At 38.9% G+C, this 27,024-nt stretch overlaps 6 protein-coding genes across 12 annotated transcripts; 2 read left to right on the top strand and 4 right to left on the bottom strand.

Annotated features, from left to right (window-relative positions):
- Positions 1-7: 7 nt before the first annotated feature.
- On the bottom strand, positions 8-2,514 carry LOC103870070 (cation/calcium exchanger 3). The gene has a single exon (XM_009148170.3). It carries the CDS (start codon positions 2,036-2,038, stop codon positions 119-121), a length of 1,920 nt encoding a protein of 639 aa, XP_009146418.1. The 5' UTR covers positions 2,039-2,514; the 3' UTR covers positions 8-118.
- A 2,143-nt stretch (positions 2,515-4,657) lies between these two features.
- Positions 4,658-6,317, top strand: LOC103870068 (sm-like protein LSM1B). Its single transcript, XM_009148167.2, has 5 exons — positions 4,658-5,059; positions 5,516-5,584; positions 5,689-5,804; positions 5,892-5,954; positions 6,063-6,317. The coding sequence occupies exons 1-5, from the start codon at positions 4,999-5,001 to the stop codon at positions 6,138-6,140; spliced, it is 387 nt and encodes a 128-aa protein (XP_009146415.1). The 5' UTR covers positions 4,658-4,998; the 3' UTR covers positions 6,141-6,317.
- On the bottom strand, positions 6,305-9,806 carry LOC103870069 (exocyst complex component EXO70A1). 2 transcript variants are annotated; one of them, XR_633348.3, is made up of 3 exons: positions 8,654-9,806; positions 6,543-8,563; positions 6,305-6,448 (listed from the first exon to the last, which is right to left on the bottom strand). XR_633348.3 is itself a non-coding variant. In XM_009148169.3 (2 exons), the coding sequence occupies exon 2, from the start codon at positions 8,561-8,563 to the stop codon at positions 6,707-6,709; it is 1,857 nt and encodes a 618-aa protein (XP_009146417.2). In that variant the 5' UTR covers positions 8,654-9,806; the 3' UTR covers positions 6,461-6,706. The 2 variants fall into 2 exon arrangements, 1 of the variants encoding a protein (XP_009146417.2); XM_009148169.3 differs by lacking the exon at positions 6,305-6,448 and having other exon boundaries at positions 6,461-8,563.
- Positions 9,807-10,030: 224 nt separating this feature from the next.
- On the bottom strand, positions 10,031-11,738 carry LOC103870067 (protein FLUORESCENT IN BLUE LIGHT, chloroplastic). 2 transcript variants are annotated; one of them, XM_009148165.3, is made up of 4 exons: positions 11,538-11,738; positions 11,054-11,220; positions 10,758-10,917; positions 10,031-10,661 (listed from the first exon to the last, which is right to left on the bottom strand). In XM_009148165.3, exons 1-4 carry the CDS (start codon positions 11,620-11,622, stop codon positions 10,138-10,140), a joined length of 936 nt encoding a protein of 311 aa, XP_009146413.1. In that variant the 5' UTR covers positions 11,623-11,738; the 3' UTR covers positions 10,031-10,137. The 2 variants fall into 2 exon arrangements, with proteins under 2 accessions (XP_009146413.1, XP_009146414.1); XM_009148166.3 differs by having other exon boundaries at positions 10,758-10,908.
- A 132-nt stretch (positions 11,739-11,870) lies between these two features.
- On the top strand, positions 11,871-19,632 carry LOC103870063 (nuclear pore complex protein NUP107). Its single transcript, XM_009148160.3, has 24 exons — positions 11,871-12,135; positions 12,347-12,702; positions 12,938-13,007; positions 13,099-13,214; positions 13,380-13,411; positions 13,504-13,629; positions 14,105-14,263; positions 14,608-14,700; positions 14,781-14,948; positions 15,060-15,158; positions 15,816-16,033; positions 16,109-16,166; positions 16,246-16,334; positions 16,567-16,692; positions 16,804-16,926; positions 17,098-17,196; positions 17,302-17,490; positions 17,681-17,852; positions 17,933-18,083; positions 18,193-18,395; positions 18,606-18,747; positions 18,870-19,030; positions 19,220-19,336; positions 19,449-19,632. Exons 1-24 carry the CDS (start codon positions 12,056-12,058, stop codon positions 19,518-19,520), a joined length of 3,219 nt encoding a protein of 1,072 aa, XP_009146408.2. The 5' UTR covers positions 11,871-12,055; the 3' UTR covers positions 19,521-19,632.
- Positions 19,570-25,366, bottom strand: LOC103870064 (peroxisomal (S)-2-hydroxy-acid oxidase GLO3). Of its 5 annotated transcripts, XM_009148164.3 has the most exons (14): positions 25,291-25,366; positions 23,396-23,401; positions 21,853-21,896; positions 21,569-21,708; positions 21,353-21,477; positions 21,218-21,264; positions 21,061-21,138; positions 20,856-20,974; positions 20,708-20,765; positions 20,564-20,626; positions 20,416-20,485; positions 20,209-20,309; positions 20,017-20,121; positions 19,570-19,926 (listed from the first exon to the last, which is right to left on the bottom strand). In XM_009148164.3, the coding sequence occupies exons 1-14, from the start codon at positions 25,349-25,351 to the stop codon at positions 19,747-19,749; spliced, it is 1,197 nt and encodes a 398-aa protein (XP_009146412.2). In that variant the 5' UTR covers positions 25,352-25,366; the 3' UTR covers positions 19,570-19,746. The 5 variants fall into 5 exon arrangements, with proteins under 5 accessions (XP_009146412.2, XP_009146410.1, XP_009146411.1 ...); XM_009148162.2 differs by lacking the exons at positions 21,853-21,896; positions 23,396-23,401; positions 25,291-25,366 and adding an exon at positions 21,924-22,057; XM_009148163.3 differs by lacking the exons at positions 21,853-21,896; positions 23,396-23,401; positions 25,291-25,366 and adding an exon at positions 21,898-22,046.
- Positions 25,367-27,024: the final 1,658 nt, after the last annotated feature.

The following is a 27,024-nucleotide window of genomic DNA, read 5'->3' as shown; positions in this document are numbered from 1 at the left end:
AACCCGATAAGAAACCAAACTATGAAAGCTCATCATTACAAGTTTTTGATATTACAAACAATAACAGCCTCTGATTAGTTGTTTTGGTTAAGGTAGAAGCATTGTTACATATAAGCTTCTAAGCAGCCCATGGTATAAATCCCATGGCGCAGCTGAGCCTGAAAGTGACGAATATCAGATACAGAGCAATGAGTCCAATACCTAAGGTTTTGTTAGGTTGCATGTTGTTGCGCGGAAGCATCACCATAGCCCAAACCAAACCGAGTACTAGAAACCCAAGTGTGTAGAACAAGCTTTTGTCTTCCGGGACCATGTATGTGTCAGGACTTTTAGACCATGCGCCAAGAAGCATTGACATACCGAGTCCGACCAGTGTGTTGAACATTGGACCTGCGTAGCATCCCGAAAGAGCGATTTGTACACCATCCCCACCGTTCATCGACAATGCGATGTTTGACACTAAGTCACCCATTGAGTTTCCCCAAGCGAGTACTGTTAACGCAAGTATCGACGGGTTGATACCGTAGATCTCACCGAATGTTACTAGAAGCGCAACAAGCTCGTTTGCAATCATGTAGAACCATACGATGCTCATAATAAACCCACCGAGCACCCAAGGGATCAAGAATCTTCTAGGCGGGTGATCCGGTTCTGTGTTTTTGTAAGCAAAAAACCCAAGAGCAGAGCCAATAGCTATGCTGATAAAGTAGGCCACACCACAAGCTTGTGGACTCACATTCTCTTGGCTACTCCATAGAGACGCCAGAAGCAGAGGCGCTAACGTAACGCTGGCCACAGCGTATGTCTTCGACCATGTATCTTCCTCCACCGATGGAATCGTTAACTTCCTCGGAACCGTCAGTGGGATCTCCAACAAAGAAGAGAATTTATTACACAAAGAGCTCTCAACTTCCGCACCGTCTTCAATCCATCCCCAAGGTGGTCTGTCATCATCTTGCACGCTACTACCTCTCGCGAAATGGTTTGAATAGATAGCCACATTAGAAGCCCACATCCACTGAGGAAGAGAGTTCAGCAGCCGAGGCGGACCATCCTCAGAGTCACTCTCAATCAAGGGGCTATGAATCGGAACATCCTCTCCAACACTCGGCGAAAAAACACTCCCTTGCATAGGTAACAAAGGAGTAATAGCCTCTATCTTAAACCTCTTAGCATGCTTTCTCAGAATCACATTCGCCGCCACAAGGAAAGCATAAACAACATAAATCGAAACAAACGCGACAGCAATCCGCACCGTCACCTCCCCAACCATCAGAATCACCATCAGAGACACAAGCGAGAAAAGGAAGAAACTCAAGTCTCTAATAAAGCACTTCTTATCAAGCTTCACCTCCATATCCGCAACGCAAAGCGAAACAATCCCAACAACAACGGAAGTGACAAACACAGCACCGCCAAGGACGCTGTTAAGACCAACTTCTCCTTTATCCGAACCAACGAAAGCAGCTATACTCGCAAACACATCCGGCGCCCCGTTCCCGAGAGGAAGCAGAGTAACGCCGGCAAGAGTAGGAGGCAGCCTCAGAAGCTTAGAGAGCTTCTCAAGGGAGCAACAAAAGTAATCAGCAGCGGTGTTACCCAAGAGATAAAACAAGGCAACGAGCCAAACGCCGAGGATCATGTAGCCCAAGATCTTGAAGTCTCTGCAGGAGCAGTAAAAGAAGGTAAGGTAGTCAAAGAACCCATCAGGTGAGCAGCTCGGGTTCGCTCTTAAGAAGTCGCATTGGTCAGCGTAACCGATGTGGTTATGTAAACCCGAGCATAAGACAGTACTAGTGCTGCTGAAGCTTTCATTGCCAAACTTGGAAACATCTTCTTCGATCATGTGTCGATAATGGGTGAAACCATTGGTGTTGAGTTTACCTTTGGAGACGAAAGATGCTTTCTTTAACAAAGGGTTGTTGAGAATTTCGCTCCGATCGAAGAAGAAGACGAATAGAATCAAAGCGCAGAGTCCGTTGAAAATCCCTCGAAACTTAGGGTTTTTGGAGCTAAAAAGAAAATGCACAGCACTCATCTTCAAAACGTGTTGTTATCAAACAACCATGAACCCAAGAACCTTGGCTGAACAAGAAAAGGGGCTTAGGGGTTTGCAAACAAACAAGATACGAAAATTGAGATTTTGAGAAACCCTATTGATTGGGTTGCAGCGTGATTGGAGAATCAGGTGTTCAGCGAGATGAATTGAGAGATCGGGAGATTTGTAATATCGTCGTGAAGAACACAGATTCTGGAGGTTGGCGAGAGAAGATGGGGAAGCACGAAAATGAGAATGGTGATCCAATCAAAATTCAAAACAAAGGTGTCGGATATATTTGACCCCAAATACGTGGCATTCTTTCCATTTTCATAAAATTGAATTTCTTGACTTTTGAGTTGATACTAAAAAAGGGATTACTATAATCGTTAATGATGACTAGCAGCAATGACGCAAATGATAATCCTGACTAGGCCATAAAGATATACATTTTGTGACTTAATTTATTTGATTTGAGGAATGATTTGGTAAGCATTGAAAATAGCATCCTTGTATAGTATATATATATATATATTTATTATATATATATATATATATATATATATATATATATATATATATATATATATATATATATATTTATATATATATATATGATTTTTTAATATATTTGTAAGTACTAGTCATTTACCGTTTCAAATTATAACAAGGCCCTGTTCAAAAAATAAATATTAACTATATATTTAACAATGTAATGAAATACTTCTAAAAGTAAATGGTTTTATAAATATTTTGGTTGTTATTTAAATATAAATATTAAAATATGATGTGTGTGTTTTGAATTATGTAAATATATATATATATATATATATAAATGGCATATAGACATAATTGGTTAAATACTAATATTTTCATATTTTAGTTTTTAAAATATAGTTACGTAACTTTAGTGAGATATTTATTGTCATGTATGTATTGTATCAACATATAATGTATTTATTGTAATTTTTATTATTAATAATATCATTTATTTTTAAATTGCTTTTGTCAATATAAATTGTAATCAGTGTTTTGGAAATTGGACCGGTGGAATAGTGGATCAAACCGGTCGGATTGTGACACGTTTTTCTAACTGGTTTTGGGTTGTGTTAAAATCATATTTAAGATAAACCGGTAAATTCGGTCAAAAACCGATAAAACTCGCTAAAATCATGACCTGGTTCGATATTATTATCCAGTTTTCTTAAATTCGAGTTTTAAAAATCATAGAAAATTCATAATATTTTCTAATATCTATATAAATAAATTGGTTTTAGTCATATTTTATATCATTTAAAAAAACAAATTTTATTTATATCATTTTAGATTTTTTAACAATGATATAAAATTGTATCAAAATTACTTACAGCTAAACTAGCTATAATGATTGTAATAAATGGTTTGATATGCTTGATCTACTTTTTTTCCACATAATCCACTTGATCTGCTTGATCTACATGTTTTGCTTAAACTGCTTTTACCATTCGAAGCATTGGATTGTTAGGCAAGTTGGTTACGATACAAAGCCATTTTTAAGTTAGATTATTGTTTAAATGGTGATGCAATTTGATTGGTTGGTTATAAACTGACTTAATTTGATTGGTTTTATATAATCTGGCTGAATTTATTTATAAGAAATCAGAAAAGACAATAACATGCTAATTGTAAATAAGTTAGAAAATCAAAGACATAATCCTATTAAAGATTTTGATTTAATAGTATAGATTTCAAATTTGAAAAGATTTTGAGTAATTAAATTCATCAACTATTTTTGAATTAGGAAAAAAAAAATTCAACTAATATTCTATTACAAAAATATATTTAACTTACATACTATTAATATATATCATTTCCGTCTATAATATTGTCTGTTTTAAACGAAAACATGTAAGATATTATAGTGAAGAGATTTTATAACTAATTATTTGTAAATAATTTATGAAATCTTGTATAATTAGATAAATATTATTAAAAACTATCTAAGAGATTTTTAAGACATATATAATTATTTAGAAAGCTTTATTAATCATTTCTTAAATATAAAATGAATTGTAAAAGTTCAAAAATAAAAAATAAGTGTTTTTAAAAGAGGAAATATTATTTATAAGATCTTTAGATCATATATACAAGCTCCAAGGTGTTCAAAAAAATACAAGCTCCAAATTATTATAAGGACTTAAAAACTATTTATAAGAGCTATAAACTATTTATAAGAGTTTTAAACTAGAGAAATTTCATATGATAGTTCTTTTTAGTTTATTTTGACAAAATAGCTCTCAGACTAAATTTTCTTAAATTTTTACCGTAGGATTAACTTATCTAGACTTAAGCTTAGAGTTAAGGAGTGAAATTTTGAGGACATGATTTCAAAAATTTAAATATAAAAAATAAATATTAAATTTTTTAAAATAAAACGGGCTATACTGATCATTTTCTTCATCAAAAATTATGTTTGTGATAAAAAAACTTAAAAATAGTTATTTGAGAAAATTGACTTATAAACTATTAGAAGTATTTGTTTTTGTTATCTATTAATCCAGTTATAAAATCTTTGACACTTTGTTCAAAAAAAAAAAAAATCTTTGACATCTTTACCCTAGCTGAATAAAAGGATAAATAATGAATATTTAAGAACCAGTGGTCGACTTGATCGCCTTCCTATTACCTTCTCCACCTATCTTCTCTCATCAAAGTGCGATCGGATCTGGGTTTTATATTTTTTTGACAAACCCTTCTCCGTGTTCCGATCTATCGTAGAAAGTCCCGATCTTTCTATCGCTTTCCTTAATTTTACCCTTTGCTCACTCAAAAAACCCTAATCTCGATTTTTCTTTCCTCCTCCTCCGTTCGATTAGACGATCCTATCTCCTCAGCTGGGATCTGAGAACATTGAATCGTTTGTGTTTTTATAGAAAGACCAAACCTTTTACTTCAGTTTCGAGCGGTTAGAGTCAGTGACGATGTCGTGGGCTGGTCCTGAAGATATTTACCTTTCAACTTCACTCGCTAGTTATCTCGACAGTAATCTTTTCTCTCTTCCTCTCTGATTTACAGAACTTTATGTTTTGTATGTGTACTCAAGGCTCTTAATGCACCTGAGAGGTTTATCTTCCAAACAACTCAGTGTTTGTGTTCGGTTTTGACTTCTTATTACTGTTAACTAGTCTAGTTAATTTCTGCCGCATTATTCAAAGTTGGGTCAGTTCAGTGTTTGTGTTGTCTTATCTCCTCTTAGGTCAATTCAGATTGTTCATTGATGATTCAACTTTAGAAGTATATAATTTAACCTGTTTTGAATTTGATTCACTCTTAAGCTTAAGCATTTATATTCGAGTTTAGTCTTTCAGTTTGTAGATTTTTTGGGGGGGGGTATGGTGGTTTATTCTGAATATCTAATTTGGAGTTATTTGCTTTTGAATGTAAATCATTTGTGCATCCGTTACTTATGGATGTTGGCCTCTGCTCTTGATGGTGTAGGAAAGATTCTTGTGCTCCTTAGGGATGGTAGAAAGCTAATGGGAACCCTCCGTTCATTTGATCAATTTGGTATTCACTTTTTCTTTTTCATTCTTCTGCAGTTATGATAGTCTTACTAGTGTTAGAGAGAGAGAGACTTATAGCTAGCATGTTTATTTGGTATCAATTTACAGCCAATGCGGTTCTAGAAGGTGCTTGCGAGAGGGTGATTGTTGGTGAGCAATACTGCGACATTCCTCTAGGCCTCTATGTAATCCGTGGAGAGAATGTTGTTCTCATTGGTGACCTGGTTAGACTCCTCTCCACGTCTTGTTGGTTATTTAACTTTGTAGTATCTCCAGTTACTTATTTGGGGTTAAAACCATGTGTTTTATAGGACACCGAGAGAGAAGAGCTTCCTCCAAATATGATCCGCGTATCAGAGACAGAGATTAAAAGGGTTAGTCATCACATTAGATATTATAACTTCCCACGTATAAGTAACAAACTGATTAACTTGCTAATGTTGCTGATGATTTGATTCTGGGGACTGTGTGTTCTGGTGTAGGCGCAAAAAGTGGAGAGGGAAGCGAGTGAGCTGAGAGGAACAATGAGGAAGAGAATGGAGTTTCTTGACTTCGATTAACCCTATTCATTCTTGCCTTGATGCTCTTCTTTGGCTCACAAGTTTTATGAAGAGCATTCTTGGTGTGTGAAAGTAGGTCTCTTTTTTCATTTTGAAAGTAATATGACAAAAATAATATGCGTGTAATCTCTCGTCTTGGGATCTATTTTACCTTTTTATTAAAAAAAAATTTCACAAGTCTTTTCCTAATATTGCAATTTGGTTGACAATGCCCAAAGTCTTTTCTTTAGTGAACTTCTGAAGAAAAGCTCTGGCCGTTGGCTAACACTTTGCAAACAAAGGCCCTTGTTCAGACATGGTCTCGTTGGCTATAGCAAAAAAGTACACAAACAACAACGTAGATTGATCAAAAGAAGAGTATACATATGACACAAAACAACAACAACACAGATGTATGTTTACCTGAAGATTATTCCATCGGGCACAATAGGGAACTAACCCGTGAATAAAAATTCAAAGAATGGCTCTATCCTACAACAACATCCTAACATGGCTGAGAACCAAAAGAACCAAAACAAAACAAAACAAAAGAGAGAAAGTAAACCTCTCCATATCTTCTTCTTTCATCATCGTCTCCTCAAGTTTGGCGGGTGTGCATACCCTTCAAAGAAATCAAGAACGATCCTGTCAATATCTTCGACCGAATACTTCAAGTAGTTCTCAGGATGTCTCCCACTCTCTATATTCCCCCTAAACCTCCCAAGAAACGATCTATACGCCGGGATCAAATGCTCAGACAAAGATATCCTCAGCTCCTCTCTAAGCTGCGCATCCGGAACCGACCACGTAGACTGAGTCCTATGAACATCTTCCAACATTGCATTAAACGCTTTAAACCTCTCTCTCAACGCGCTCCTCGAAACACCAGACGAGAAACTCCCACTCACGTGCAACCCTTCGTCTCTCAAGCTATTCAGCACTCTGACCCACGTCGATCTCTGGTAGTTAGTCGCCGCGTGCCTGAATATCCCCGTGAGTTTCCTCAAATAATGGTCTCCTATCATCTCCCTCAGCTCCGGGGATCCTTTCACCTTCTGGACTATGTAGTGAATGTTGTTCATGATGAAGATGTGAGCTAGGGACGCGTCTCTGTAGTGGTGCGACTTCTCCTCCAAGTTGAAATGCAGCACCATGATCAGCCAGATCAGATGCAACGCCAACGGTGACTTACCGTCCAGCTCGGTGAAGTCAATCACCGGCGCGTTGGGGTTGGGATCGGATCCGGTTGACGGATCCGACACGATGAGGTTGTTGAGAGTCTGCTTGTAATCGGATATCAAGCTGATGTAGTTCATTACATACCTCGTCAGAGGATGAATAGTCCCTCCAGGGACGGGGACTACAGACGGCTCGCGGAGGACGGCGTTTTCGAACTCCGAGAGTATCCCTCTCGCCGCCTCCGCGAGCCTGGTCTGAATCTCCCCAGCTTGGAGGTAGACGGCTCGCGATGATGACGAATCATCATCCGAGTCGAAAATCGCTTCGATGTCGGGCATCATGTCACCCATAGCATCGTGCAGATCGAGAATCTTGAAAAGCTTCTCGGGCGATCTTCTGCTGATGCTTATCGCTTCGGGGAAAGTAAAGAGGCGTAGAGCGGACGTTTTCACCGTCTCCATGAAACACGTGGCATCCATCGGTTCGTCGAAGAGGTCGGAACAGAGTCTCTTCTCGCTTGAGAAGACGATCCTCACGCAGACCTTCGCCGCGCGGATCCACTTTCTGATTTTTCCTTCCACCACTTCCCACTCGAGCTTCTGCACGTCTCCGATGCTGATCTTGACGATCCCTAGCTGCTTGAGGATCGTATCCATTGCGGATTTGCGGACGTTTCCGTACACCTGGATGCATTCGCGGGAGTAGCCGGCGGCGACCATTCTCTGAACGATCGATCTCAAGTCGGAAACTGCTTCGGGGGAGATGAGATCCATCTCGCGTATGCTGCTTGTAGATCTGTAACTGCTTCTCCTACGCGTTAACCGGCTTGAACCGGAATTGGAATCGGAACCTTCTTGTTCTTCTTCGGGGGGAGCATCAGTGCTGTCTTCGCAGGAGACTGATGACTCCTCCTCGAGGAAGAGAGAGTCAGGCTCGAAGACTGATGTTTGGGAGAGGAGGATGTTGCGGAACTCTTCCTCGAGCCTAGCCATCGCGATTTGGAGAGCTGAGTTGGCTTTGACTTCTTGGTCATCGGTGGCGGCGGAGGAAAAGGAAGGAGGAGAGGAGAAGGAGAGAGATGACACGGACCGTTGGATTTCATCTACGGCTCTCAAGAACCGATCTACTTCGTCACGATCGCTTTGGAATATCATCTTCCCTCTCGCTTCTTCGGAAGCTGTTGAGTCCCATCGGAGTATTATCCTCTCCGCCGTCTCTAACGAGCCGTCGGAATCGAAACCAACACTGTTCTCCGGTGATTCCATCTGAAAAATCAATCAGAGAGCAAAAAAATCAAACCAACAGAAAGAGAGAAACAGCTAAGAGTTGAATCCTAACTAATAAGAATCATTCACCTCTTTTCGGATTCAGATACGCCTCAAGGAGATACTTGTAAGAAACCAAACTCTAGCTATTATTATTTTTTTAATAAAATAAATATCGTTTTGTTCATCTGAAGAAGTCTTCTTGTAATAAAGCAACAAGCTGTCTGTTTTTTGTATTGTAGTATTGTTTTTTTTTTTTGTGTGTGTGGAAAAATAGTCTTTTTGGGACTTTTCAACTTTCTGCTCGTGTAACTTTCCGAATTACTCGCCGGCGGTGCAATTTCCCGGAAATTTTTTATAACTTTCCGACAAGCTTCTTAACTGGTGAAAATCTTGTAATAAATGCTATTATGCCTAAACTAAAAAAGCCCCCACTTTCTTTTAAAAGAGACACATGTTGATAGTCCAATCATGTCTTATTATGATCTTTTGATTTGTAGTGGGGTTATTATTTGAATCCAGTAATTTTGGAAACTTTCTTTTTGAATTCCTTATCTTAATCATAAGTAAAAGAAAATTTGTGAAATAATTTATTTTGAAAAAAAAAACAAATCAATGTAGCCGTTCAAAAAATATTAGAAAACAAATTAGTGTATTAGTTTCCGTGCTAATAAATTCAGGAATCAGAATTTCATTATTTATAATTTTTGTTTTTGTTTTCTTCCAAAGTTGAAAGTACTATGACGTGGTTGGACAGTGTTGGCAAGGACATCAATATTATATTTTGACATTTTTTGTAATCAAATTACCTGTGGATAAGAACGTACTAATTTGGCGAGAATTTTTTTCCAAATTATTATAATGGAAATGCTATTTTCCCCTTCTTTTAATATGTTTTTGAATAGTCGAAAACCAGCTAAAATACATGTTCATTGTCAAACCTGATACCGAGATGTGGTTGGTGGACCATACCTGCTTAACTAAAAGAAAAAGAATACAACTCGCATATGTATCTATTCTTAGCATTTAGGTTATTAAATGTTTCAAAACAAGTTAAACCAGAATCAAAACAAACTGGTAATTTCATTTCAAAAATTGATAGATCTCACATAACTATTAACAAAATAATTATAAAATATAAGATATCTTTTATCAATTATATTAATCGGGTCCATGAACTTAGAAATCAGCCACAAGACCGGACTAACACATTATTACACGTCTGGGACCCGCATAATATGTTCGTCAGAAAAATGGTCCCTTAATTATTCACGGGTTCAACGGCGTCGTTTTAATTTGGGCTTGGGCCCGAGGCTGTGGCGCCGATGTCACCTGTCTGGCTGTCTCAACTCTCAAGTTTCTTTGCTTTTTTTTTTTTTGCTCCAGAGCTTGCTTGTTTGTGTGTCTGTCTTCTCTCACTTAAGTTATCTATAGAAAATTTTATCTTCAGTTGTAGGCTTAGCTATGGATTGTAAGACAAACCAAATTACATTCAATAAAAGGGATTCAGATATCCATTTTATATGATTTTGACATGAACACAACAAACATACAAAAAGACAATGCGGATGAAATCAGTCCGTCTCTAACCGAGCAATGTAGGTGTCATAATACTTCCCGGCTTTCTCGAGATCTCCTAGCTCAGTGTAACAATCTGCGATAGCTCCATACGCTTCAGTGCTTCCAGAATCTTCCCCTTCCCTCTTCGAGATGGCAAGCACCATGTTGTGATACTGTATGGCATCTCTGTACTTCCCTTGGCGTTGCAGCGAAGCGCCTAAGCCTCTGGCAGCCTTCTTTTCTTCGACGGGGTCTCTGAGATTCTGTGCAAGTTCCAAAGCTGTCTTGAACTCTTCAAAAGCTTTCTCTGGCTCTTGATTCCTCAGAAAGGTCTTTCCTGTTTTCAACTTGGAGATCAACTCATGTTTCTTTGGCTCCACAATGATCTCATTCTCTGGGATTCTAGCTCCTGCTGGTGCGTAACTTAAGCCTGGTGCGTAAGACTCGATTTTCGCTTGTCTCCTGAGAGCTGCGTTGATCTGACGTAGTTGTTCGTTTAACCTCTGTAACTCCCCTTTCCTCTGCCGAGCAAGCAACCCTGGTTCAGCGCACCACAAAAAGAGTTATCATCAAAATTCCAAACTGAGTACAGTCCATAGAAGCATACAAGAAGGAAGGGGGCAACATTACTTACCTCCAACAGTGGCTCCAACAAGAGCAACAAGCAACAAAAATGGCATGCTGAACATGGAGCTCTCAGGCTCACACATCTCAGCAGCCAAAGCTTCAAGTGGTGTACCCATCAGAAGGGATGCCATCACCGGTAACTTGACCCTCCCAATTCCCTGCCACATCTATATGTCTAAAGGCTTTACTATCACAATTGAAAACTTAACAACAGGAACAAACAGTGTTGGTATTCAAAGAACAGAAAACTCATATGTTTCTTAAGCTGGACATAGCTACATATCGTGGAACTAACCAACATACCTCAAAAGCTGATAACTTGTCAAAATCATCTACACTGCCTAATGGTGTTTGTAAGACTCCCTTGCTTTCACGCTCCTTGGGATTAGTAGACAAAGGTTTAATCTTGGAGATAGGATAATAAGCTCCAGGTGTTCTGACTAAAGAGTAGCCAATAGACTTTCCAGTCTCTGAAACAAAGCAATGGCAAAATAAGTACGACACACGCGACGAGCTTGAACTACTTTATAGGAAGGCAAACAACACAATTTAAAACCAGTAAAGTCGTTTGCTTTCTAAGCTCGAACAACAACGATCTCAAATCAAGAAGTCACACTTACTACACACCAATGCTATCTATACTACACCTTAACATATTCTCAGCAACCAAACAGTTCCCCAAATGCTAAAAACATGTTCAATCTCTGAGATTCTGATGCCTCACGAGGATCACTCACTAAGCAACTGAGACTGTGAATTAGAATTCTGATCCAGACAATGAGCTAACCTGGACTTCGAGATCTGTCTCGCGGCGGAGGTCGGCCGTCGGAAGTATGGGAGAAGGAGGAGCAACACCTGATAATCGTCGCCATCTCCGAAGCTCAGAGAGGATAGAACAACAACGCTTTGGAGAGAGAGCTTGAACCCGCTTTCGCTCGCTGTTTTATAAAACGGCGTTTTAATCTGCCCCTGTTTTTCTATTTAATTACACTTATACCCTTACACCGAGCTTAAAAGTCGAAACGCGGCGTTTCGACCAGCTTTTTGCTCGCGAGATAGTTCCGTTTCCTGTTAATTACAGTTATACCCTTTAATTGAGCTTCAAAGTTGAAACGCGGCGTTTTGAGTAGCTTTTTTGCTTTAAATCAATCTAGCCGCGTGCGAGTGTTCCGAGTAGTGGTGCCGGCGAAGTCTTCCACTAGGCGGCGGAGAGATTTTAATAGGGTTTTAGATTTTAACGAGCAAAATCCCTAATCGACGCTCGAGCTTTGCAACTTTGAGGTTTGATTTCGTTGGGGGGAAGAAATGGAGATGGATATGGACACTTCTCCTAGCTTCTTCGACCCCGAGGTCCTCACTGTTAGGGATCAGTTCCGTCGTTATGGGTAACGATCCCGACTACTCTTTATTCGATTTGGTTAACCATTCTCGATTAGCTTTGATTGTTTGGAATTTTTAGATGGATTGGGTTGTGATTTGATTGTAAAGCACAGTCTACATTGGCTATTTGTAGCAAAAGTTGAATTCTTTTTTGAGGTTTTGGATTCTCTCGTTTATTTTATGGTTTTAGACTTTTCGTGTTCTGTACATGTGCAGGAAGAGACACTCTACATCGCCACATGAGGAATTCTCGAGTCCGAATGTCAGTGAGAACCGGTTACTGTATGATGGGCATTCCATCCATAGTCCAACAAACACAGCCTTGCTTCTTGAAAACATTAAAGAAGAGGTTGACAACTTTCACACCGATCTTTACCAAGGGACACCTGCGAATCCGCTCTCTGCTTCCAAGAGGGAGAGTGCTGGAATTATGGATGGTGATGACGAGGCTTTGTTTCGACGAGTTGAAAGTCAGTCACTGAAGGCTTGCAAGATTGAGAATGATGAGTTGGCCGAGAGTGGAGATACGACCTTTGCTCTCTTTGCTTCCCTGTTTGATTCTGCTCTTCAAGGTGTGTATGATATATTAAACATATACATGAATATTCAGATATTTGAGTGTGTTAGTGCATGCGTGTGTGGTTCTCATTTTTTTCAAAAATCTCAACTAAGCAATGTTCCTGTTTATTGGTTATTTTGTCTTTGCATTTTTACGTTGGGCTTATAGGATTCCCTTTACTTAGTTGCTAGAGTCTCATTTGTGTCTAGTTTATCTCTTATTGTAATTATGACGTCTTGGTTCTGCAGGACTCATGCCCATTCCAGATCTTATATTAAGACTTGAGGAGTCATGCAGGGATGTTTCACAATCAATTAGGTACGTCTTCTGGCTCTGAGAGGTTGACCGTCAAGCTTCTTCAACTTCAGTTTTTTTCTTTCTTGTTCATTTCCTTTTCTGTTATCTACAGGTATGGATCAGATATAAGACATCGGGTTGTAGAGGATAAACTTATGAGACAGAAGGCTCAGCTTTTGCTTGGTGAGGCTGCATCCTGGTCACTTCTATGGAACTTATATGGAAAAGGTTAGGAAACTCCGCTCCATCTATTTATTTTCTTGGGGGATTTGGAGTAGTGTAGGCATTTTGTTCACTTTGATTACTGATGTCTGTTAAAGCTGTGTGTGTCATGTGATACTTTCATGTTTACCTAGAGAGGGTATTATTGATGATATGTCTTTGTTCTTGCAGCTACTGAAGAAGTTCCAGAGGAACTGATTATGGTAATGCATTTTTCTTAATACTTTTCCAAATGATTCATTCCTATCTAGTACACTTACGAATGGACTTATGTGACTTTTTTTAATGTCTGCAGTCACCATCAACATCTCATTTGGAGGCTTGTCAGTTTGTTGTAAACGACCATACAGCTCAGCTATGCCTTCGGATAGTCCTGTGGCTGGAAGAACTAGCTTCCAAATCACTTGATTTGGAAAGGAAGGTGTCTATTTTAATTTATTCTTTTTCAATATATTACTTTACCAGTCTCAGTTCGGCATGATGCTTGATTGTTTGATGTGGTCATTTATTCCTAGGTAGAGCTCATTCGTAGGATAATTAGTAAGCTCACTAATTTTATTGTGGTTACTCTAAACTTTCATCACGATTACAAGGAACAGAAGTGAAACAGAACTAGTAAACTCACTAGTAGTATTTGTTCTCCACCTAGAGAATGCTTGATCTGGTTGTATATGAATGGAATCTGAGAAACTTAGAGAATACCTCGACGATATTATTGCTTCTGAAATCAGACTCGGGTGTTTTTGTTTCCTACTTGCCATATATTTAGGGTGTTGGTACTGTTTCCTTGGCTTTGTTCAACTTAGGTAAATAATTGCGTGATGAAACTCTCAAACTGACGGAGCTTATTAACAGTCGATTATAATTTAGTCACAAGGAAATGTAAATGTTTTCAGGTGCGGGGATCTCATGTGGGTACTTATCTTCCTAACGCTGGAGTGTGGCATCACACACAAAGGTACCTCAAGAAAACTGGCTCTGCCGCTGACACTGTACGCCATTTGGACTTTGATGCTCCAACACGTGAACACGCTCGTCTTCTTCCTGATGACAATGTAAGTTTGCTCAGTTAAGGTTGAAGTTAGGTTCGCTTAATGTTTCATAGTGCTGGTAGGCATGTTTTACCTTTGATTATATTTTGCTCATGTAATATGCAATATATGGTATACATTAAACAATGTTGGTGGAACTGTGGATAAAGAGAGCTGAAAGAAAATTTGTCAGAATTGCCATCACTCAGTTTTATGTAACTATGTTGCTTGTTCTAGGACTTATAATATAGCAGTTGTGATTGCTTCTTTTGTATGGTCTAGCCTTCCTGTGGATGTCTACATCTGTGCTTTGAAGGTCTTGTTATCAGTGTTGAATAAAATAATTATTTGCAACCTTTCTTTGGCAGAAACAAGATGAATCTCTCCTTGAGGATGTTTGGATTTTGATAAGGGCTGGGAGAATAGAGGAGGCATGTGATCTCTGCAGGTCGGCTGGGCAGGTAATATTACAACGTGTATGACTTCTCTTTGTTACAAAAGTGTGTAGCTATAATATCGGGTTTTATTTATACTTCGGCAGCCATGGAGAGCTGCAACGTTATGCCCTTTTTCTGGAATGGACATGTTTCCTTCTGTCGAGGCACTGATAAAGAATGGAAAAAATAGGACTCTCCAAGCTATCGAACTGGAAAGTGGCTTTGGCAAACAGCTGCGTCTTTGGAAATGGGCTTCGTACTGCGCATCAGAGGTAATACGAATTCTTAATAGGTTTGCTGCTTTCTAAATGAACTAAATTATTTTTTACCATCTACGAGAAACTAAAAACTGCTTTTTCTTATTTAAAAAATTGTTTCTGAAGAAAATCGCAGAGCAGGATGGCGGCAAACATGAAGTTGCTGTTTTTGCAAACCAATGTAGCAACCTGAACCGCATCTTACCAGTTTGTACTGATTGGGAGGTAAAACATGAACATTTGTTTAATCCGATTTTTAGCATATTTCAACTTTACTCCCTTGGCTACAATTTTGAATTTATAAAGTTGAACGTGTTTTCTTGGTTGTCATGGAAAGTTCCTCAGCATTATGTTTTAAGGTGCTTATTTGAAACTTCAGTTCTCTTCCTAAGTTGCATATGCCCCACCCTGTACGTTGTCCCTGTTGAATTGAATTATCACTTCACTCGTAAAATATTTGGTTCCTGTTTTATAAATTGTTATATGATACGAGTGTTTTTAAAATAAATGGATATATGATAATCCTAAACCGTTCATATTTATTCCCGAAAGAATAAAGGGAATAATCAAAAGAATTCAAAGTGTGATTTGGAAAACTATCAAGGCATTTCTACTTTAGTTATGTTGGAAGTAGGAAAGCCTAAATAGTTTCCAAAACGCACTTTGATTTCTTCTTTCGGGAATATACTTTCAGTGATTTTGGATTTATAGAAACGTTTGTATCAGTATGCGATATTGACAGTACTTGTTTTCATCTTTATCCTTCCTTTGTAAAACCTTCGAATAACTGGAAACTGCTACAATTTCCAACATACTGAGTAGCTTAGTCTATGTGCTGCGTGTATTGGCATTATCTTAGCCTCAACGGTGATTTTTCTGCAGTCAGCTTGCTGGGCGATGGCAAAATCATGGCTTGATGTTCAAGTTGATCTAGAACTCGCTCAATCGAAGCCAGGCTTAGCAGAAAGGTTTAGAAACCGTCTTGATGAAAGCCCTGATACTATGCAAAATGGTTGTCAGGGCCCCGAAGATTGGCCGCTCCATGTTCTAAACCAACAACCCCGTGATCTTTCTGCTCTTCTTCAGAAACTCCATTCAGGGTACGCATATGAGAAATTTTCTTTGTCTTTCCCGTAAAAAGCTACAGGCCAACATATTGTTTTTTCTTGGCATAGGGAAATGGTACACGAAGCTGTTGTCAGGGGATGCAAAGAGCAGCACCGGCAAATACAGGTATCTTAGATGCCAAACATGTTTCCGTCAAGCTGTAGGAACCATTGTGCGTAACCCTCCCTAATACTTTCTTTTGCAGATGAACCTTATGAAGGGGGATATCTCACATCTTCTTGATTTAATATGGTCATGGATCGCGCCCTTGGAAGATGATCAAAGCAATTTTAGGTAATCAATATTTTCTATGGATAGTTGCACTTGTTTAAAATAATTTTGGGATATAGTTTTCCGTTAGGATTAATTACATTTGAATTAACGAAAACACTCCCAGCTCAGGGAAGTGGTAGGGATTTCTTATTGACGATACCTTCTGCATATTTGCTGTTGTTCCTTGGTTATTGCAAAGAAGAAAGATAATTATATTTTTTTATTTGACTCATATATGTTATGCATCTTGCAGGCCCCATGGCGATCCTCATATGATAAAGTTCGGTGCCCACGTGGTGCTTGTTCTTAGGTATATGCTTGCTGATGAAATCAAGGACAGGGAGAAGCTCAGTAATGTTGGCGATCTTATTCTTCATATGTGAGTTACTTCGAGTTAGGTCCACGCCTTTTTGGAATTTAAATACCTACCATACGTTTACATTCATATTACGTTCAGTGTGCTTTCTAGTGATCTGTGACATGCTGCCAGGTACTCGATGTTCTTATTTTCAAAACAACATGAAGAACTAGTAGGAATATATGCATCTCAGCTTGCTGGTCACCGCTGCATTGAACTTTTTGTACACATGATGGAGCTAAGGATGCATAGCAGGTAATTTGTTGTTTTAGCTGTTGGATGATAAATATCGGAAGAGTCTTTCATATTGCACTGTGTGATCCTATTAACTAAATATTTATGTTTGCGGACAAGCACTCGTTGCTTATACGTGTATGGCATTATGTAAATTCTTTGACATTTGTTTCCGTCTACCCTGAAAACTAGCGTACATGTGAAGTACAAAATTTTCCTCTCCGCTATGGAATACTTGCCATTCTCTCACGTGGATGACTCACAAGGAAATTTTGAGGAAATAGTTGACAGGTATACAAATAGTCTAGATTTTTTTCCTGGTTTACTATATGGTAATAGTGAGATACACTTTACTCTAGTAAACTCAGAAAATGCAATTTTATGGAACATTCACAGGGTTTTGTCGAGATCCCGGGAAATCAAGCTTGCAAAATATGATCCCTCAGTTGATGTTGCAGAGCAGCATCGTCAACAGAGTCTACAAAAAGCCATAGCCATTCAGTGGCTCTGTTTTACACCTCCATCTACTATAAAGGATGTCAAGGATGTCACTTCCAGATTACTCCTGCGATCTCTGATGCACAGGTACGCTCAATACACACTAACACATGTAGGCTAATTTGCAACTCAGTTATCCTTTTTTTCTCAATTCCTTTATTATGTAGAACTAATTGAATCGGAAGTCCTTTTTAATATGTAAAGTGTCCGTCTCCAATGCCATTTACTTTACTTTTGCCTCTGTTTCATGGTATTATTCCTTTTCCCCTCCCTACAGCAACATACTTTTCCGAGAGTTTGCTTTAATTTCCATGTGGAGAGTGCCTGCAACTCCTGTGGGTGCACACACACTTCTTAGTTTCCTTGCTGAACCTCTGAAGCAACTCTCAGAAAATACAGATACCCTCGTGGACTATGTTTCCGAGAATTTGCAGGAGTTCCAAGACTGGGTATGCTTCACTGCACTTTTTCTTTTCGTTATTCCATAGAAAGTTAAGTGTCTAACTCTGTATCTCTTTGTTTTAAATAGAATGAATATTATTCCTGTGACGCAAAATATCGCAACTGGCTCAAATTCCAAGTAGAGAATGCTGAAGTTACTGATCTGTCAGAAGAGGAAAATCAGAAAGCTATAGTAGCAGCCAAAGAGACTTTGGATTCTTCTTTGTTACTGCTCCTCAGTAAGTGGCATGATACTTATAATATATGATCGACTTGTATGCAAGAAGAACAATTTCTACATATGTTGAATATGCTGTTAAATGTGATAGTTTGAACCTCATTATACAGGAAAAGACAATCCATGGTTGACATTTCTCGAAGACAATGTATTCGAATCAGAAGAAAATATGTTCCTTGAGTTGCATGCAACTGCGATGCTCTGTTTGCCTTCTGGTGAATGTTTGCGCCCAGATGCCACTATTTGTGCGGCATTGATGAGTGCGCTTTACGCCTCTGTCACTGAGGAAGTCGTTTTAGACCGTCAGTTAATGGTACTCCCTTAATCCAGTGTTCTGGTTGCATCTGTTCTTTTTCTCGTTATCCTTGCTCTTGCCTCACCCAGGCCTATGTAGTGTCCAGACACCCTGGGCGCAAGTTTTTGTCTTAAATAGTTATGCGATAGAAATGGGTGTTTTCTAAAGATGTGGCACAATCTCGAAAGTAGTCTGGTACGTATTACTTAACATTGATCTTTGCTGCAGGTAAATGTATCCATTTCATCAAGGGACAGCTACTGCATCGAGGTTGTGCTCAGGTGTTTAGCAACTGAAGGTGATGGACTTGGGCCACATAATGCCAGTGACGGGGGTATTTTAAGTACAGTTGCGGCAGCCGGATTTAAAGGTTGGGAACGTATTTCTCTTCACTGTGGTTTACCTCCTTTCTCCATATAAATATGGAGACATGTAGATGTATCATTCCAGTTGAAATCACTAACATCAATCAAAAAATAAAATTGCCTGCAGGTGAGCTTACCCGGTTCCAGGCAGGTGTTACAATGGATATATCCCGCCTAGACGCTTGGTATTCAAGCAAAGAGGGCTCGCTTGAAACACCTGCAACTTATATTGTCCGCGGTCTCTGTAGGAGATGCTGTCTTCCAGAGCTCGTTCTTCGATCTATGCAGGTAATGCCTCTTATTTGCAACTAGCCTATTCCATATGTATCTGCGGACATACAAAAAAAGTGTCTGATAATCTTCTTCGAAGGGAATATAAAAGTCTTTGGTCTCTGACATTAGTGAGAAAGAGGCTGAACATAATCCTACTTGTATATTCCTGGTTTGATGACTTTGCCCTCTCTAAACGACGTGCAGGTGTCTGTTTATCTTATGGAGTCGGGAAATCCACCTGAGGATCATGATGAACTGATTGAGCTTGTGGCTTCTGATGAAACTGGGTTTCTCTCTTTATTCAGTCAGCTACAGTTACAGGTTAGTAATAGCCTGTATCAAAGGCTCGCCATCCTTTACTCTTCCTTCTACAAATTAGTTATACTTAGTAAGTGAGAGACATCTAAACGATTTTGATGCTATACAACTGCAGGAGTTTATGCTGTTTGAGAGAGAGTATCGTCTGTCCCGGTTGGAGCTCCAGGAGGATCTTTCATCATCTTGATTTCACTTAGCAGACTTATATACAATGTGATGTTGTTGTTGAAAGCTTAGAGATCAAAGTTCCCTTTATTACCATTTATTTATCAAAGAGTTTGATCATCTTTCAGAAAACCCTTCTCTCATTGTCTTTTCATACACACAACAACAAAAAGAACACACAAAGTCCATGCAAAGTAATCACTCTCCTTGATAGTTGCTTCACTCTGTCTGATAAAGTTTCTGCGACATCAGAGCATAGAGTGAAGTCTCTCAGCCTCAGCCTTAACATGGTTTCTGGTTATGTCACCAATGGTGGGACAACCAGAAAGTGCCATAGTTAACTCAAACTCCTTCTTCAACATCTCGATCCCCTGTTTCACTCCATCTTCACCCTTAGCTGCAAGTGCATAAGCTAATGGCCTCCCTATCTGCATCACCCAACCAAAGTGTCATTACATCACACCGAGAGAGTACCCTGAAAAAATTGGATGCCAAATCCCAAACACTCAAAAGCTTACAAGAACAGCTTGTGCTCCGAGTGCCAGAGCTTTGAAAACATCTGTTCCTCGTCTTACTCCTCCATCAAACAAAACCGGAATCCTCCCTCGAACAACATGAACAACCTGCAGTTTCAGAAAGAAAGAAAAAATCAGTATTTCGTCAAGAAGAATAAGTTTGTTCAAAATCAAGTTTAGTTTGATGGGGTTTACCTCTTCTAAAACAGTTATTGTAGCTGGTGAATAGTCAAGTTGGCGACCCCCATGGTTGGATACAACTATTCCATCTACACCAGCTTCAACAGCCTTAAGAGCTGCCATATACCATCATACAAAGTTTTTTTTTTTCTATATGGCTTGGAGTTTCTATATAGTAAGGTTGCATGCTATATATTAAAGAGTATGAGACATGAACTTTACCATCTTCACGTGTGAGTATTCCTTTAATCAATATTGGCAACTTCGTAATAGATCTTAGCCATTCGATGTCCTAATAAGGAATGGCCTCACATTCTTGTGTTTAGTATTCAATGACGCAAATAGAATCATCAAAAACGATTATATATACCTTCCAACCAAACGAAGAATCCAGTGCCGTGGAGGACAAGGTTTCAAGTCCCGAACCTTTAATCTGAGAGAGAGGTTATAATCTTTGTCAAAAACTGGTTAATCTTTCAGTTTACATGAAATTTTAAATTCAAACTCTACTCACAGGTTGGACTTCAGTTGGAAATAAACCTCCAAAATTCTTCAGCTGCGGAGATATCATTCTACAGAACAAAAAGTTGAAAGATCATTTGAGAAACTTATTTTATTATTTGATAAGAGTTTCCTGCAAGGTAAAAGCTCCAGAGAGTTACTTGTTCTTTATATCTGCTTCCCTTTTACCAATTCTAGGAGCATTTGTCAGAACAATGGCCTTGAATCCAGCTTTCTCAGCTCTTATCACCATCTGAGCTATCTCGTGTTTCTTGAACACCTATACCAAGATATCCTGAAGTCTACAGTACACCAAACAAGTACATTCAAGGATAAGAAAAGCTACTAAAATTACTATGTACTTACATATATTTGAAGAAACCGAACTGCGTTACAACTTGAAGCAACCTCCTCAATAGTGCATGAAGACATGTATGATACAATCTGAATATTCACAGAGAAAAAAATATTAATGTCATCATCACCTTATAGAAAACTCAAACAGTGCAAAACACTTTAGTACCATGATCGTGTTACACGCAGCTGCAGCTCTAGCTGTGGCTATTTCTCCTATCATAGAAGTCAAAATCAAATCATTTGCCAAAACCAATAATTACATAACGTTGACAGCAAGTAACGAATATTAACTAAAACAGACCTTCTGGATGAGCCAACTTAAGCAGTGCTACTGGAGCTATCATGATGGGAGCTGAGATAGGGTAACCCAATACGCTTGTAGACATATCTATTTTGCTCACATCAACAAGGACTCTAGGCCTAAACCTTAACATCAAAGCAGAAAAATACACGACAGATTCAAGAGGTTATTATAATGTCACCAAAAGGATATTTGATATATTGGAGTCATCACTACATGATTCGATGGAAAGCTTCCACATTCTCCTTGACAGTGTGTTCATCCTCTGCTCCTCCGTTGAAGTAATCATAGTACATCTTCGGGAGAGCCCGTTTCGCCATCTCTTGAAACTCATTCACGTTAACGATCTGATCCATCTAAATCAAGGAAAGAAATTTGCACAAAAAAAAAATAAACAAGTCAGTCACGGCTCCAATGGGAAAACTAATACATATACCATAGATAGATATTATTTAACAATCAATAGAACTGGTGTAGAAAAAGAAGAAACAAGCAAATACATTAAACAAAAGTGAAAAGGAAGCAACACTGAAACCAAATGAGACCTTGGTTAGTCTTTGCTTGGTCTCACCTATTTAGCTTTAGGATATGGTGTCGGTGTCCAAGAAAAAAACTCTTACTCTCTGATTGATCCTGCAATAGTTCTCTAACTCTTACTCTATGATTGATCCTGCAATAATTATGTAAGTGGGTTCTACAAAATGGACTATTTGCCCTACATTTAACTTTATGTATGAACTATCGCAGGCATAGCCGCGCGCATAGGCCCATTGAGGACGTGGAAAATCAAGAAATGTCTTTCATGGTGTGAGAACAGTTCGTTCATTTTTTAAGTCCATCTTCACCTTAATAGGCCTCCTTATCCTATCTACATAATCCAAACCAAATACTGTCACTACAGTAACAGTGAGTAACCTATGCAGGTTGATGATGCCGCTCTTGTCTATCTAACCACTCTATGCACTAAACACAGCTTTGTAAGGAGGAACATAACGTAACTCATTATTGTTTCACATGTAACATTTTGATCAATATGTTTAAATAGTGAAAATAATCAAGAAATGTCCACTGACAGTATTTGATCATTATATGTTCAACTGAATCAGTCTCTGAGACCAATCTCTCGGCGCTTTTTGTAGGATCAGAGCATAGATTTAAGTCTCTCATTCTCAGTCCTAACATTGTTTCTGGTTATGTCATCAATGGTGGGACAACCAGAAAGGGCTATAGTTAACTCAAACTCATTCTTTAACATGTCAATCCCTTTTCTCACTCCATCTTCACCCTTAGCTGCAAGCCCATGCACTACAGGCCTCCCTATCTGCATGATCCAAACCAAAATAGCGTCACCTACATCATCACAGATTCACAGTGAAACCTTAAAAAAAGTATACTGTCAAAAACTTACAAGAACAGCTTTTGCTCCTAGTGCCAACGCTTTAAAAACATCTGTTCCTCGTCTCACTCCTCAATCAAACAAAACCGGAATCCTCCGTTTAACAACGTGAACAATCTTCAGTTTCAGAAGAAGACCACTTAGTGCGTTAAGTTTGTTCAAAAGCAAGCTTTGGAGGGTTTACCTCTTCTAAAACAGTTATTGTAGCTGGGGAATAGTCTAGCTGGCGAGCCCCATGGTTGGATACAACTATCCCATCTACACCTGCATCCCCAGCCTTCAGAGCTGAAAGTATCATCCAAAAAGGCCTTTAACATTGTATATGGCACATGCTATATAACGTAGTATGAGAGATGAACCTTACCGTCTTCACGTGTGAGTATCCCTTTGACCACTATTGGCAATTTTGTAATAGATCTTAACCATTCAATATCCTAATATTTTGCAGTGGAAACATTATAACTTATAAGGAATGGCAGCATCACATTGTCATCAGAACAGAATCACTTCACAAGATTATACCTTCCAACTAAACGAAGCATCAAGTCCATGAGAGGCGACGGCTTCCATCCCTGAGCCTTCACTCTTAGAATTTTTTTATCACATCTCAACAACAGGTAAGGTTTTTATTTTACATGAACCTTAATTCAAAGCTTATCTACTACTCACAGGTCGGAGTTCAGTTGAAAATAAGCCTTCAAATTTCTTCAGCTTTGGTGATATCAATCTAACAAAAAAGCAAGAAAAAATCATTTAACAAACAAGCAAAGCCCTCAAAAAAAAAATCTTAGAGAGTAGTGGAGAGTGTTAACTTGTTCTTTATATCTGCTTCTCTTCTACCAAGTTTAGGAACATCAACAGTCAAAACTATCGCCTTGAATCCAGCTTTCTCAGCTCTTTTCACCATCTGTGCTGTTACTTCCCGTTGCTTGTACAAAAAGATATCAGAGCCAACTAAGAACCAAGACCAAGGAAGCAGCTAAAGAATCCAGATTGTGTACTTACATATATTTGAAGAAATTTAACAGCGTTACAACTGGAAGCAACCTCCTCAATGGTGCATGAAGCCATGAATGATACTATCTGAATATTCACAAAAAAAAACAAACTTTATTTAATCATTACCTTTAACTCAAACAGAATGCAAAACATGTAGTCCAATAAACAACTTAGTACCATGATAGTATTTACACGCAGCTGCAGCTTTCGCAGTCGCGGTTTCTCCTTCTGGATGAGCCAACATATGCATTGCTATTGGAGCAATCATGATTGGAGATGAGATAGGGTAACCCAAGATTCTGGTAGACGTATCTATTTTGCTCACATCAACAAGAACTCTAGGCCTAAACCTGAACATCAACAGCACACAGGGAGTCACTAGGTGGTGTTATAGTGTCACACCCACTAAACCAAAAAAAAAAAGGGATAACTATTATTTACGTGATTCTAGTTAGGCCAGGGCAATAAAACCGAACCCGATCAACCGAACCGAACCCGGTCCGATAAAACCGGTTCGGGTCGGGTTCGGATCTTGAGAAAAACCCGAATGGTCACATATTTTTGGTATAATGGGTTACGGGTCGGGTCGGGTAAAAAGCACCAACCCGATCGGGTAAATGGATACCCGAGGATCAAGTGATATATGTTCTAGGTTTCCATTGTTTCTCCTTTGCGATTTCTTTTGATCCTGTTACGATTTTATCCTTATTTCTCAATATTGAGATTTCCCTAAATCATGATCCTCTTTCCTAAACATATTCTCTCCGATTTCTGTTCCAATCGGTTCCGTGATTCGCAAACCCTTGAATCTCCTTTCTTATATAAGTTGTGCTCTTCACCGAGGTACAAAGCAGCAAAACTCCTCTCCTCCTTCGACGATTTCAGTAAGAGGTAAGATACTCTTCCTCCTTTTCTCTGCAATCGAGTAATGGCTAGATGTTCTGGGGTTTCTGGGTCATTCGGATTTGTCGGGTTTGTCGGTTTCCTATTAAGTATGTTGTTTTCATGAACATAACGGCTTCTTATGTTGTTAATTGATAGAGTTCTATTCTGTTCTTATATGATGTTCATGTTTACTAAAACTGAGAGTCTGAGACAAACCCGTATGTGTTTATTCTTGTTCCAAAAATTATTTTTTTAGTTTCATTTGTGGTGTGCTTGTAACAAACCCGTATATTTGACTTGTATAGCATCTGCAGTTGTTTCATTTTCTTGTGACGTTTTATTTATCTTGATTGTTGCTTAAAGATAATTGTTTTTTTACTTTTGTTCATGTCTAAAATGTGTATAATCTTTAGTTGTTTTGTCTGTTTTTATTTGTTTAATCTGACTATTGTTTGTCACTTCTTAGCAAATGGCTTCATCAACATTCAAGAACACAAACAGCGGAGCTGACAAGCAAGATGGAGTTGAATACGAGAACTTTGAAACACCAGATAGGTGTGGAAAGAGGAAGGAGACATGTACACCTTGCGAAGAAAGTCCTGAGGCAAAAAAGGTGAAAAAGGTTGTTGTGCCAAGATCAGATGTCTGGAACCATTACACCAGGACAAAGCAGAGCCGTGACAGGTGCATTTGCCACTACTGCCAGAAGGTGTTTTCATGTGCTACAAAATCAGGAACTTCCAATCTCCAGAAGCACCTGCTCATCTGCAGAGAGTACCAGGCGCACTTAATCAGCAAAGGAAAAAGTCAAACTTCCATCGATGATGAAGGGAGTTTGAAGCCATCAAAGGTACCTGAGAAAGTTGTCAGAGAAGCTACGAATGAGCTATTGGTGTTAGCTGAGTTGCCTCTGTCTTTCGTAGACAGTACAGGGTAGAAGTATTTCTGTAATAAGGTAAAGCTTTGAATTGTACATTATTTCTCTGATTTATGAAACTAATGTTAATTTTTTTTTTTTTTTGCGTGAAGGTGAACCTTTACAAACCTCATTCAAGGCGAACTGCCACTAGAGACATTGTGGAGATGTTTCTGAAGAAGAAAGAGGCATTGAAGAATTATTTGCAGGTGAACAAACAAAGAGTTTCCCTCACTACTGACATTTGGGTTTCTCAAGTGACAGGTCAGGTTCTTTCTTTTCTGAAAAGTGAAAACAATCTCATTTTTTATTTATACTAATAGCATAATTTTTAAAAAAGATTTGCAGGTGCAAGTTACATGGTTGTAACTGCACATTTTGTTGACCCGACTTGGCAGCTGAAGAAGATCATCCTTGGTTTCAAACTGGTCATGGATCATAAAGGTCAGACGATTTCCACAGTTCTTTTAGAATGCTTAGCTGACTGGGGAATTGAGAAACTGTTTTGCATCACGGTAGACAATGCCACTGCTAACACCTCTGCTCTTAGGCGTTTTCATAGTCAGTTTAGGTCAGTCTCGCCTGATGCTTTGGTCTTAGATGGTAACTTTCTTCATATGAGATGTTGTGCACACATTATCAACTTGATAGCTAGGGAGGGTCTAGGTGATTTAGGCGAAAATGTGTTGGCAATCCGCAATGCAGTCCAGTATGTCCGGTCTTCTACCAATAGGTTAAACGCCTTTGACCAAAGGGTTACTACTGGAAAGATGACCCGCGGAAGTCTCCCGATGGATGTCAAGACTAGGTGGAATTCAACATTTTTGATGTTATCAAGAGCTTTGCAGTTCAGAGTGGCTTTTGATAGGATGGAAGCAGAGGATAGACTCTACAATGACTACTTTTTAGAAGTAGAGAATGGTGTTAAGAGGTGTGGACCGCCTGGTCTTAGTGACTGGAATGCTGTGGAGAAGCTAAGGAGGTTCCTGGTCATCTTTTATAATAGCACTTTAGTTGTCTCAGCTTCCTCAAAGGTGAACTCCTACAAATGCTATGGTGAGATTGTGACAATTGAGAGGAATCTCAATGCATTGGCTTGCAACTTAGACCTGGATTTGAAGTTGAAAGCTGAAGACATGTTGCAGAAGTTCTTGAAGTATTGGGATGGCATGAAGAATGTGAACAGGATGTTGATTCTTGCTGCAGTACTCGATCCCAGGAAGAAGATGACTTACCCAAGCTTCTGTTTTGAGACACTGTATGGAAAAGACAGTACAGAAGCCAAAGAAATGAATGACTCTGTGCTTGATCTCCTTACAAGCATGTTCAACGAGTATGCTAGCCGGTTCAAAGGGGCTAATAGTGAATCATCTCAGGCGAAGCAGACTGAGACTGTGGCTGTTCAGGAGAGTCAGGATCATTTGGACAGGCTAAAGTTGGTTGTTGAAGACTTTGGGTATTTGAGAATGGACTCCG

This window comes from Brassica rapa, chromosome A05 (genome assembly GCF_000309985.2).
Source record: "Brassica rapa cultivar Chiifu-401-42 chromosome A05, CAAS_Brap_v3.01, whole genome shotgun sequence".
Taxonomy (NCBI): Eukaryota; Viridiplantae; Streptophyta; class Magnoliopsida; order Brassicales; family Brassicaceae; genus Brassica; species Brassica rapa.
This window is presented reverse-complemented; position numbering and strand designations above follow the sequence as displayed.

Coding starts and splice junctions, on each gene's coding strand:
- LOC103870070 (XM_009148170.3), bottom strand. CDS start 2,038: ATGAGTGCTGTGCATTTTCTTTTTAGCTCCAAAAACCCTAAGTTTCGA.
- LOC103870068 (XM_009148167.2), top strand. CDS start 4,999: ATGTCGTGGGCTGGTCCTGAAGATATTTACCTTTCAACTTCACTCGCT. Junction 5,585..5,688: donor CCGTTCATTTGATCAATTTG/GTATTCACTTTT, acceptor ATCAATTTACAG/CCAATGCGGTTCTAGAAGGT. Junction 5,955..6,062: donor CAGAGACAGAGATTAAAAGG/GTTAGTCATCAC, acceptor GTTCTGGTGTAG/GCGCAAAAAGTGGAGAGGGA.
- LOC103870069 (XM_009148169.3), bottom strand. CDS start 8,563: ATGGAATCACCGGAGAACAGTGTTGGTTTCGATTCCGACGGCTCGTTA.
- LOC103870067 (XM_009148165.3), bottom strand. CDS start 11,622: ATGGCGACGATTATCAGGTGTTGCTCCTCCTTCTCCCATACTTCCGAC. Junction 10,918..11,053: donor ACAAGTTATCAGCTTTTGAG/GTATGTTGGTTA, acceptor TTAGACATATAG/ATGTGGCAGGGAATTGGGAG. Junction 10,662..10,757: donor TGTTGGAGCCACTGTTGGAG/GTAAGTAATGTT, acceptor GCGCTGAACCAG/GGTTGCTTGCTCGGCAGAGG.
- LOC103870063 (XM_009148160.3), top strand. CDS start 12,056: ATGGAGATGGATATGGACACTTCTCCTAGCTTCTTCGACCCCGAGGTC. Junction 14,701..14,780: donor TCTGCAGGTCGGCTGGGCAG/GTAATATTACAA, acceptor ATACTTCGGCAG/CCATGGAGAGCTGCAACGTT. Junction 17,491..17,680: donor CTGCGATCTCTGATGCACAG/GTACGCTCAATA, acceptor CCCTCCCTACAG/CAACATACTTTTCCGAGAGT.
- LOC103870064 (XM_009148164.3), bottom strand. CDS start 25,351: ATGAAAACACCTTCTGGCAGTAGTGGCAAATGCACCTGTCACGGCTCT. Junction 20,486..20,563: donor ATTCTTCGTTTGGTTGGAAG/GTATATATAATC, acceptor ATTCCTTATTAG/GACATCGAATGGCTAAGATC. Junction 19,927..20,016: donor TCGGAGCACAAGCTGTTCTT/GTAAGCTTTTGA, acceptor TGGGTGATGCAG/ATAGGGAGGCCATTAGCTTA.